Raw genomic sequence first — 12,619 nt, 5'->3', positions numbered from 1 at the left:
ATCAAAGGAGATAGTGGATATACACCAGTTAGCAGAAGATCTGGTACCTAATAAAAACTTAGCAAATGTTTGTTGTTGTTACTAGAATTCCAGCTATTGTTTGCAAAATTAAAATTCTGACTGTAACAGAGCCATTTAAAATGGATCATCCTCAGAAAAGTACCTTCCAAAATAGAATTTTTTCTGATATTTGTGGTAAATTTTTCTCTGTATTTTTATAACAGATTCATGTAGCAAGTGATTACTGTTATTTTTAAGTTCAGGGATACAAGTGCAGATTTGTTACCTAGGTAAACTTGTATCATGGGGATTTGTTGTAAATAAACTTGTTGTACAGATTATTTCATCACTCATATATTTAGCCTAGCACCCACCTGATCCTCTCCCTCCTCTCACCCTCTACCGTCCGAAAGGTCCAAGTGTGTGTTGTTATTCCCCTCTTTGTGTCCGTATGTTCTCATCATTTAGCTCCCATTTTATAATTATCATCATCCTCCTCCTCATCATCATCCTGTGGTCAAAGAATCAAAACATATCAAGCCTCTCTCAACCTCAGCCATTTACCTCCGTCTTCCAAAAACAGGAAAGGAACATACATAACTCTCTTATTTTATTCAAATCCACCTTAACATACAGATGGTTACATCTACATTTGAAAAACAGTATTGCCCATTATAACTAAACTATACTATTACTATTTCTGTTCCTCATTTTTGGAAAGGTATTCTAAAATTAACTGGCTCAGGCCAGGTACGGTGGCCCATGCCTATAATCCCAGCACTTTGGGAGGCCTAGGTGGGCAGATCACTTGAGGTTAGGAGTTCGAGACTAACCTGGCCAACATGGTGAAATGCTGTCTCTACAAAAAATGCAAAAATTATTTGTGTATGGCAGCAGGCACCTCTAATCCTAGCTACTCAGGAGGCTGAGGCATGAGAATCGCTTGAACCTGGGGGGAGGAGGCTGCAGTGAGCCAAGATTGCACCACTGCACTCCAGCTTGGGCAACAGAGTTGAGAGCAGACTCCATTCCCCCCAAACCCAACAACAAAAAATAGAATAAAATTAATTGACTTAAAATATGGTGTTTTTGGCCAGGTGTGGTGTCTCATGCCTGTAATCCCAGCATTTTGAGAGGCCAAGGTGGACAGATTGCTTGAGCCCAGGGGTTCGAGACCAGCCTGGGCAACATGACGAAACCTTGTCTCTACTAAAAATACAAAAATTGGCCAGGTGTGGTGGCATGCGCCCATAGTCTCAGCTGCAGGTGAGGCTGAGGTGGGAGGATCGCTTGAGCCCAGGAGGTAGAGGCTGCAGTGAGCCATGATCACACCACTGTACTCCAGCCTGGTTGACAGAGTGAGACCCTGTCCCCCACTATATATACGTATATAGTAAGTTTTTCTTGCAGGTTTTTGTACAGAGAAATGAAGAAATGAATGGCAAATTTAGTTTTAACTATATAATACTCAGCTTTGCCTGTGAACTTTATAAAAATGGAATTATGCTGTATACCTTCTTCTATGATTTCTTTTTTTCTTTTTTTTTTTGTGAGACGGAGTCTTGCTCTGTCGCCCAGGCTGGAGTGCAGTGGTGGGATCTCGGCTCACTGCAAGCTCTGCCTCCCGGGTTCACACCATTCTCCTGCCTCAGCCACTTGAGCAGCTGGGACTACAGGTGCCTGCCACCGTGCCTGGCTAATTTTTTGTGTTTTTAGTAGAGACAAGGTTTCACCGTGTTAGCCAGGATGGTCTTGATCTGCTGACCTCGTGATCCACCCGCCTCAGCCTCCCAAAGTGCTGGGATTGCAGGTGTGAGCCACTGCGCCTGGCTTTTTTTTTTTTTTTTTTTTTTTTTGAGATGGGGTTTTACTCTCAGGCTGGAGCACAGTGGTATGATCACAGCTCCCTGCAGCCTCAACCTCCCAGGCTCAAGTGATCCTTCTGCCTCAGCCTTTCAAGTTGCTGGGACTACAGGCATGTGCCACCACACCCAGCTAATTTTTAAAATTTTTTGTAGAGGTGAGGTCTCCTTAGGTTGCCCAGGCTGGAACTCTTAGGCTCAAGTAGTCAATTTGCCTCTGCCTCCCCAAGTGCTGAGATTACAGGCATGAGCCCCATACCTGGCTAACTTGTTTAGTTTAGCAACACTTTTTCAGATACATCTATGTTGATGAATTCAACTATAGGTTATTCATTTTCACTGCTGCATAGTATTCTGTTGTATTATTTTTAACACAATTCATTGTTCTGCTCATGAGCTTTTGGGTAGTTTCTAGGTTTTTAATGTAAAGAATAATTTAACTATAAATACTAGCATACATATCATGAGCATATATAAGTAATGGAATTTTTGTTTTGTTTTGTTTTGTTTTTGAGACGGAGTGTTGCTCTGGCTGGAGTGCAGTGGCACGATCTCGGCTCACTGCAAGTTCCACCTCCTGGGTTCACACCATTCTCCTGCCTCAGCCTCCTGAGTAGCTGGGACTACAGGCGCCCGCCACCAGACCAGCCTAATTTTTTTTTGTATTTTTAGTAGAGATGGGGTTTCACTGTGCTAGCCAGGATGGTCTCGATCTCCTGACCTTGTGATCCGCCTGCCTCAACCTCCCAAAGTGCTGGGATTACAGGCGTGAGCCACCATACCCGGCCTTAAGTAATGGAATTGTTGATATGTAATAGAGAATTTTTAATGTGCCTTGCTTCTTAAAATTCAAAGGACTATATGAAATCTGAACATTCTGTCTATACCTGCCAAAAACACCCATAAACAATTATGCTTAAAAGTATCACAACAGTATTTGTATTGTGTTTAAAGTATATCCTTTTTTTTTTTTTTTTTTTTTTTGACACGGAGTCTTGCTCTGTTGCCCAGGCCTCCCAAAGTGCTGGGATTACAGGTGTGAGCCACTGTGCCTGGCCTATCCATTGATTTTTAAATATATATTTTAAATTGGGGCATTTGTTTTTTGTTTTGTTTTTAGACAGTTTCTTGCTATCACCCATGTTGGAGTTCAGTGGCTCAGTAATAGCTCACTGCAGCCTTAGACTCCAGAGCTCAATGATCCTCCTGCCTCAGCCTCCCAAAAAACTGAGACTATAGGTGTACTCCATCACTCTCAGCTAACCTTTTGTATTTTTGTAGATACCAGGGTCTTAGCATGTTGCCCAGTTGGTATCAAACTCCTAGCCTCAAGCGATCTTCCCGCCTCAGCCTCCCAACATGCTGAGTCACCACGCCTGGCTGGAGTTTTTTAATAACGGTATAAACGTCCAGAAACTATAGAAATGGGAAACGTCACCTATCATTTAAAAATATTTGTCTTATACATACATGTTTTAGGCAAGAATGTAATCATAGTACTTAGATTTTTTTCCTGCTATTGCAGCATCATGCACATTTTACTGTATATATTAGGCATCACAGCTTTTTTATTTATCTAATTTTTTTTTTTTTTTTTTTTTGAGATGGAGTGTTGCTCTGTTGCCCAGACTGGAGGGCAGTGGCACGATCTTGGCTCACCACAACCTCCACCTCTTGGGTTCAAGCAATTCTCCCTGCCTCGTCCTCCTGAGTAGCTGGGACTACAGGCGCGCACCACCATGCCTGGCTAATTTTTGTATTTTTAGTAAAGATGGGGTTTCACGATGTTGGCCAGGCTGGTCTCAAACTCTTGACCTCATGATCTGCCCGCCTCGGCCTCCCAAAGTGCTGGGATTACAGGTGTGAGCCACAGCACCAGGCCTATTTATCTAAATTTTAATAGCTGCATATACTTCCATCAGGTAGATAGGAAATAATTTACTTAATTATTTCTTGTTGAAAATTGAGATTTTTTCCATTGTTGCATTGTAAGTAATACTGTGATGAACTTATGTGGAACTATGACTCTTTCTAGGGATAGCCAAGGGAAAGCATCACAGTAGCAATCTGGAAACAACTGCATAACCTTTTTTTTTTTTTTTTTTGAGAGTCTTGCTTTGTCGCCCAGATTGGAGTACAGTGGCACCATCTCGGCTCACTGCAACCTCCACCTCCTGGGTTCAAACAGTTCTCCTGCCTCAGCCTCCCCAGTTGCTAGGACTACAGGCTCACACACCACCATGCCCAGCTACTTTTTGTATTTTTAGTAGAGACTGGGTTTCACCATGTTGGCCAGGCTGGTCTTGAACTCCTGACCTCAAGTGATCTGCCTGCCTTGGCCTCCTAAAGTGCTGGGATTACAGTAGTGAGCCACCATGCCCGGTCACAAAACCTTTTTGTTCTTCTTTTTTTTTTTTTTTTGAGACGGAGTCTCACTCTGTCGCCCAGGCTGCAGTGCAGTGGCTGGATCTCAGCTCACTGCAAGCTCGGCCTCCCGGGTTTACGCCATTCTCCTGCCTCAGCCTCCCGAGTAGCTGGGACTACAGGCACCCGCCACCTCGCCTGGCTAGTTTTTTGTATTTTTTAGTAGAGATGGGGTTTCTCCGTGTTAGCCAGCCTGGTCTCGATCTCCTGACCTTGTGATCCGCCCGCTTCGGCCTCCCAAAGTGCTGGGATTACAGGCTTGAGCCACTGCGCCCGGCCTTTTTGTTCTAATAGAAGAATTAAAACATATTGACTACCTGATTGATATTAGGCACTGTGGTATGTGCTTCATTGTTTTAATGTTTTTAATGTGCTTAAATGTTTTCTCATTTAATCTTTAAATAATTGAGTGAAATGAGTAATATACCCATCATTATACTTACCCAATTGTATTATAATAATCTGTTTGTATCTGTCTTCTAAGAATTATGGTATTTTATTTTTAAATCCTCAGAGTCTATTTTAGTTCCTGGCACATAGTGAGGCTCAGTAGATGTTATCTATTCAGATGGATGTTTAAAAGCTTTGCCTTGAGGCAGTTTTGGCCTTATAAAATTCTCTTCTTTGCTACCTTTGTTTCCTGAGCTATAATTTATAGATCTCTGAGGACAGGGATTGGTAACCAATAAACTCATTCCAGATGTGCCCAGAAAAGTAGTATTTAGACAACATCTCTGACTTCAACTTTGGCATGTCTGTTTTTGTCATTTATCTCTGCTGAAAATGTGTCAAGAGGAAATTCTACTTGGATTTTTATTAATTGATACTTTAGCTACCATTGAAATTAATGTTTATTTGAAATTAATGTATGTTATTTATTCATTTGCAACTGAGCTATTTTTGCTAGTTGTTTGGAATATTCTCAGAGAGGTACATTAGAACCATTGAAGCTCTTTTAAGGGAAGGAAGAACTATTCTTAATATCTTACAAAACTGTAGAATGCTAAATGCCCACAAAGCATTCCTGAGTTTATTCATTATCCCTCCTCTCTGAATTTCTGTAGCTAGCACTTACCCTTTCATTTGTTTCTAACTAGTTTACTTTTGCCTTTATATTTTGCCATAAACATATTACTATGTACCATATATTATAAAATGTTCTTTATCTTTTTTTTCAAAATAGTATATAATGTTATAAATTGGAAAAGTCTTACTGTCACATATGTGGAGTATACTTAGAGTGACAATTTTAAAATGTAAAGGTAGTGGATTGTTTAAAACACACATTTTTTTTTTTAATACACAGGCTGAAACAAGTGTAAAATTTTTGAATACCCTGTAGTGAGACCACCTCCTTGACTAGAAAATAAGAGAAGTTTACTTTAAAATTTTTATCCTCTGCTGCTGCATTAGTGGACCAGGAGAAATAAACAGCAGTGAGCCTTGTGAGGAGCATCCATAACCCCTGGCTTACTTGGGTGGTTCTGGCCTACCAGAAATGAATAAGAATTATTTCAAAGGAATTTAATTGAATAAGGTATTTTAAATTTTTTACAAGCAAGTGTTAGTTCACACTGAAGTCATAGTGCATTATTTAGTTTTTCTAAATGTGCCCCATAGCTACTGCTTTAACTATGGAATATCTTATTTTGAAAGCTCTTATTTTTTATATTTGTGAAAGATACATATCTATGGCACACTGTGAAAACACCTTTCTGGTATTTTACAGTTCAATAGGATGACTTGATTTTTAGTTCAACACACTGTGTAACAAGTTAGGTATACCTCACTTTGCCTTGATAACTGTTTTGGCAAAGTTCATAATTTGAATTTTAGTAATAAAAGTATATTCTTTTATTTGTTGACATTGTGTTTTCCTTATAGCTCAGCTGTTTGTTTCAATCCCCATTCTTTTTTTTTTTTTTTTTTGAGACAGAGTCTTACTCTGTCGCCCAGGCTGAAGTGCAGTGATTTGATCTTGGCCCACTGCAACCTTTGCCTCCCAAGTTCAAGCGATTCTGCTGCCTTAGCCTGCTGAGTAGCTGGGACTATAGGCTCATGCCACCACACCCGGGTATTTTTTTTTTTTTTTTGTATTAGTAGTAGAGACGGGTTTCACCATTTTGGCCAGGCTGGTCTTGAACTCCTGACCTCAGGTGATCCACCCGTCTGCCTCCCAAAGTGCTGGGATTACATGCATGAGCCACGGTACCTGGCCTCAAGCCCCAATTTTTTTTTTTTTTTTTTTAGATGGAGTTTCACTCTTGTTGTCCAGGCTGGAGTGCAGTGCCGTGATCTCTGCTCACTGCAACCTCTGCCTCCCAGGTTCAAGCGATTCTCCTGCCTCAGCCTCCCGAGTAGCTGGGGTTACAGGTGCCTGCTGCCACGCCCAGCTATTTTTTTGTATTCTCAGTAGAGATGGGGTTTCACCATGTTGACCAGGCTGGTCTGAAGCTCCTGACCTCAGGTGATCCATCTGCCTCAGCCTCCCAAAGTGCTGGGTTTACAGGTGTGAGCCACTGCACGACCTCAAGCCCCATTCTTAACTTTGCTAATAGGATGATTTTTTAAAAAAGATCTCTGGGGAAAACTACTTCAGGGTCTGTGGTGATGGTTCTTTTTTGTAATACAATAAATTTGATTGAATTTTGTTTTGAAAGCTGTTATCTGTGAATTGTTATTTAAAATTCACTATTTTAACTATAATTGTCTTGACTACACTTTTGTTAATAACTTAAGATTTTAATATGTTAAATATCTTTTCCCCTTTTTAGGAATGGCTGATGGCAAGCATTGTACTTTTCCACATCTGCCTGGCAAAACCTTTGTCTATAATGCTTCTGAAGATAGACTGGAATTGTGTGTGGATGCTGCAGGACATTTCCCCATTGGTCCTGATGTTGAAGATTTAGTTAAAGAGGCTGTAAGTCAGGTTCGAGCAGAGGCTACTACAAGAAGTAGGGAATCAAGTCCCTCACATGGGCTATTAAAACTAGGTAGTGGTGGAGTAGTAAAAAAGAAATCTGAGCAACTTCATAACGTAACTGCCTTTCAGGGAAAAGGGCATTCTTTAGGAACTGCATCTGGTAACCCACACCTTGATCCAAGAGCTAGGGAAACTTCAGTTGTAAGAAAGCATAACACAGGGACAGACTTTAGTAATAGTTCCACTAAAACAGAGCCTTCTGTATTCACAGCTTCCTCTAGTAATAGTGAGCTTATTCGAATAGCTCCTGGAGTAGTAACAATGAGAGACGGCAGGCAGCTTGATCCTGATTTGGTTGAGGCCCAGCGAAAAAAATTGCAGGAAATGGTTTCTTCTATTCAGGCTTCAATGGACAGGCACTTGCGGGATCAAAGTACAGAGCAGTCACCATCTGATCTTCCTCAAAGGAAAATAGAAGTTGTGAGTTCTTCTGCAAAGTCTGGGAGTCTTCAGACTGGCTTGCCTGAATCTTTTCCTTTAACTGGTGGTACTGAAAATTTGAATACAGAAACAACTGATGGCTGTGTAGCAGATGCACTGGGAGCAGCCTTTGCCACAAGGTCAAAAGCACAAAGGGGAAATTCCGTGGAGGAGCTTGAAGAGATGGATAGTCAAGATGCTGAGATGACTAACACAACTGAGCCAATGGATCACTCTTGATTTAATTAGAGGCTAATAAAGGCAGAATGTTTATTGTGAATATGTAATATTTGTTGGCTGGGCCACGTAACTTGATTAGTCATTAAAAATCTTGTACGTATGTAATTCAAAGATTATATCTTGTTATTCAGTGCATGATAGCAAGTGTGTGATTGGCCATAGCTTTTAATATACTGCTGCCCAGGCTGGCTCTGAATTTCTATAAATTAGCTATTAGATCTGCTGAGATGACTTTCTTCCATGTATGTGGTTCATTGGAAGTTCTTTGTAATTTTAATTCCACAAAAGTGTTAATGTTTCCAACAAGAAAATTGTCTTACTAAATATGTTTGATTTCTGAAAAGGCTAGAAATGGAGGGGAAATGAGATTTTGCTAATGTTGATGTCATCAAGGTAACCATCTCACATACTAGTGTCAAAAGGTTTACGTAAACTTGAATTTTATCTGGACTAAATTGTATCTTAAAATTCATACAATTATTTATTAGACAGTGGGATGCAAGTGTTTCCATGAACGTAAACACATTCATAGAGATTTCTTGGCGAAAATGTCTTGAGAATAGAATGTAATGATATAACATTTTGCTGATTTGTGCAAGGTTGGGGAAAAATCTCTTCTAGATTGATGAGGTCAATGTGATTCAGTTGTGTTGCTGTCTGAGTCAACACAGCCAATTGTGTGTGTGCGTTATTAATATGTTACCATTATTTTTGATTCCTGGCTTGGTCAAGAACCACCTGATTTTTTTTTTTTTTTAATCTTGCAGAAAAGTTGATTGCAAAGTGTGGTAGAAAAAGAAATAATGGTAGCAGTAGAGAATTTATAAATAAGAGTTTATGAATGAGTTAATTGTTCTACAATTTTGATCAGTGGTATTTAAGCCTGTATATGCTAAGTGTATTTACGCCCCTTTGAGCCAAAATGTTTTCTTTTCTTTTTTTCTTAGAATCCATAAGTTTCTGTATTTGTTGGCTTCACTTGGGTTTAGATGCAAATTTTACTGCATCACACCCTGATCAGCTGGGTGTTTGCTTAGTGTATTCATCAAATCTTTAGTGCCAGTTTCCTTGAGAAGCAGCTTTCATGCTTATTCCTTAAAAACAACAAAAGAGTGTTTATCCTGAGATTGGTATTGCACTATTTTATTTTATTCTGCAAATCTGTATTCTGAAATGTACATTTCAACCCATATTTTTCCTCCGTTCACTGAAATTAAGTTGAATTTGAATGGCTGAAAGACAAAATGTATGTTAATACAATCTCTTACCTAGAGCATTCAAAGCCTGGCTGTCTCTGTTTGCACATGTAACAGATGCAGAACTGTGTTTGTAATTCTAAGAAAATGTATGTCAGAAAGTATTTTATCAGATGTTTAAAAATCTCTGCCTGTTGATTCATAAGGGATATAGACAGTACTTTAACTTGTGTTTCCAGATAAGGCAGATTTTGGTCATCTTTCTGTGAAAGTATCTCTAACTGAACCCACTTCTTAAACTACTCTATTTTAAATAAGGAAAGAATGGAGAATCTAGACATTTTACAGGTGTATCTGAACAAAATATATATTTGGGTTAGTTTTTGTCACATTATCACGTTTTGTCTTCATATTTTATCTTCATCCTAAATTTTCTTTCAAGCATCTTCTCCCTATCAAAACAGCAGGAAATTTTTAAACTTTTATATTGTACACTATTTTTGCATAAAATAAGAGCTGTAGCTACCAAATACTATTCACTACTTAGTAAAGGTGGCTTCTGTGTATTAAACTACAAATTACAAATATCACTTCACTAACCACTATAATTATTTTTGGCTCTTTCAGCCACTGGAACTTTTTTGAGGGGGATTTAAATACAGGAAAACTGTTTAATCAAAAAATGCACTGCTTTCATGTAAAATGATATAATCATCTGTAACAAATATTTTCTTCATTGATAACTGACAGATCTCTCATAGCATTAACATAAAATATCAGAAACAAACTTTATCTCCCTATTCTTACATTTAGTGCAAATTAGAATGCGTATGTGAATGTTAGAAGATGGACTTAATCTCTGACAACTTTATTTCTCTAGCTACAGCAATGCTATTTAAAAGCCAGTTAGGTATGAATAGTACAGTAACAGTTTGGGTTCTCCCTTGATAAATGAATAAAAGGCTCAATTCTGATAAGTGATCAAATTTCTTGAAATTATTTCAAATCAGCTGAAAATTTGGTGGGGGTGATTGATGGTTTTTGAGAAGTAGGCCAGGTATCCTCACAAAAAAGTTTTAGAATAGGGTTTCTTTAAGTTTTTAAATATCATCCTTTGTCTTTCCATATGGTTTTCATAACCAAATACATTACTGTAGAATGGTTATTTTTCTAGTACTGCCATTTGTGATATAGCCACATCTTGGAGTGCAAGCTAGACATCTCAGGTAAAAAAAAATTTTTTTTAGCCCTAGATGTAAGATTATAACTAAAATGCATTCCTGCAATTCTGTTTGCAGTGCTTCACTAAACACTGAAATAAAGTTGTAAATTTTTTCTTCAATAATCCATTCTATAGTTAATCATACCAAATTTAAGTTGATGACCTAAAGTCCAGGTAGTGTTGAAGATAGTATATATCTAGAATACTGGTAGTGAGAAATTGGTGTAAGTTGAAGAAAACAAGATGCTGCCATATATTAAAATAGAATATAATTAACTCCATGAGAATGGTTACTCAGGAACTAGTTAAAGAGCAAACCCATTTCTCCCGCTTCACTCTGTTTCAGATATTTTATTGGAAAATGTTAGGGTAGAGGCCTGAGAAAGTTAGCAAATACTAACTTTTTTTGACTGATACTGGCTCTGTGTCTTCCAGTGATTTTTAGTTTGGTTTTTACAGTCAAGCCTACTGCTTGCAATTAATATATCAATCTGAAATGCATCCATAATTCCTGGCCACAGGTCCTTAATGCCATTATTTTTAAGTATCTTCATTGGAGATGAACACTGACTTTTGCATATGGTCTCTTACCTCAGGGAAGATCACTTGCTAGCAACTCATACTACTAATGACAGGTTTTTGAGAATTGTACTGACATCACATGTTAGCTACTAAATGCAAAATGTATAAAAGTATTGTTTTATGTAGTTACCTACCAATACTATCTGCTACTGAATAACTCTCTAAATATGTAGACCTCACTAATAACCTTTAGGTAAAAAATTTACTTCTGTCATTAATTACACTTCAACTGGTCAATATAGTGACAGCATAAAGTGTTTATTTCAGAATATCAATACAGTTTTGTCTTCATTTTTCAATAGTAATTTCAATCGGTCCATACTTAAAATACTGCAGCACAGATTTTGAGTTTTACGGTTCTCAAAGCAAGGTTTCCATCTTAAGCTTTTTATAAAAACAAAGCCTTTGCAAAACTGGATTAAATTCCACTTAATGTGAATTAAAAATGACCATTTATAATAATAATAGTGAGCGCCATATTCTAAGTCGAGTAAATGTATCCTACCATTCAAGGTTATCATATAATTTAACAAAATTGTACAATCTTAAGGCTCTTCACAGTATAAATTAATTTTTCAAACCAGAGCTGTTCACATGAAAATATTGCTTAGTAGAATGTATATTTAAGAAATAAAATAACAGGGGAACTATATCACCAATGTAAGTTATAGAGTTAATTACAAGTTCTACCATTCTTGATAATTCTTTGAGATGCTAAGTGTTTCAGTTAATATTTAATGATACCTAAATCGTGGGAATTTTAATGTTTGTTCCAAAATAGCAGAAATTGTAAAAATTGTGAATTATTGGAGAAAATGCCATTACTTGTATATCTGACATTTAATTTTTTAATTATGGAGACTACATGCTTTTGTAGTATAATATTAATGATTATTCTCTTGTAAAAGAAAAGGAAAAATTAGTAAAGAAAAAAGTTTTAGTTGATGTTACCTGCTTGTGAGTATCAATTACTTAGTTTTTAAAAGTTTAAGGTGTTGCATACTTTTCTTTAGAATGCAGAAATCTCGTCCTGAGCCCTTATGCCTGTGGTAGAGCAATAAAATAATGAAAAGGTTATCAGTATTTCCAGGCTTATTTGACTTAAGAATTAGTGCCAAGAACTGGAAAGTCTACTTTTTGGAGGGAAACGATATTTAGAATTTGTAAACATAAGCAGTAATAGTGTAAATATTTAGAAAAATAGCAAGTGCTTTAACTGCTCAATAAAATAGTATAGATGTTATGTCACCCTTAAGGCACTGGCTGTTGCCCATTATTTTCTGATTTCGTGATTGCTGTATATATTACATTTGAGTAATGAATAATTGGTAATAGTGTATTATAGTGTTCTACAACATACCTTACTGTACAGTATTTGAGGTTTTCTTTTATATCAGTAATAAAACTATAAGTTAATACTGATTTTCCCCTGAAATTCTCCACATTAGTTTTTAAAGGTAATTTTATATTCTTTAGTTTCCTGGAATTACAATGCATGAACATATAATTCAGTTTTATAAAGAAATTCTTAAAGTTTTCTTGTTGAACTTAAGTGAGTTATCATACAGGAATAGTAATTTTTCCCCTTAATGTAGATTTCATTGCTAGATGAAATGGACCCAGTGAAAAAAGAGTGCACAATTTTTTTTTTTTAAACAGGTCTCACTCCGCTGCCCAGGCTGGATTG

At 37.4% G+C, this 12,619-nt stretch overlaps 1 protein-coding gene across 1 annotated transcript in view; it reads left to right on the top strand.

Annotated features, from left to right (window-relative positions):
• The window catches only part of VCPIP1 (valosin containing protein interacting protein 1), a 39,479-nt gene extending 27,298 nt beyond the window's left edge, over nt 1–12,181 (top strand). The window contains 1 exon segment of the mRNA NM_001260931.1: nt 7,061–12,181. Within this exon segment, the coding sequence (NP_001247860.1) occupies nt 7,061–7,932 (872 nt within the window). The 3' untranslated portion in view covers nt 7,933–12,181.
• Nucleotides 12,182–12,619: the final 438 nt, after the last annotated feature.

Source organism: Macaca mulatta, chromosome 8 (assembly GCF_049350105.2).
Source record: "Macaca mulatta isolate MMU2019108-1 chromosome 8, T2T-MMU8v2.0, whole genome shotgun sequence".
Classification (NCBI taxonomy): domain Eukaryota; kingdom Metazoa; phylum Chordata; class Mammalia; order Primates; family Cercopithecidae; genus Macaca; species Macaca mulatta.
The sequence above is the reverse complement of the archived record's forward strand: the minus strand, read 5'-3'. Positions and strand labels throughout refer to the sequence as shown.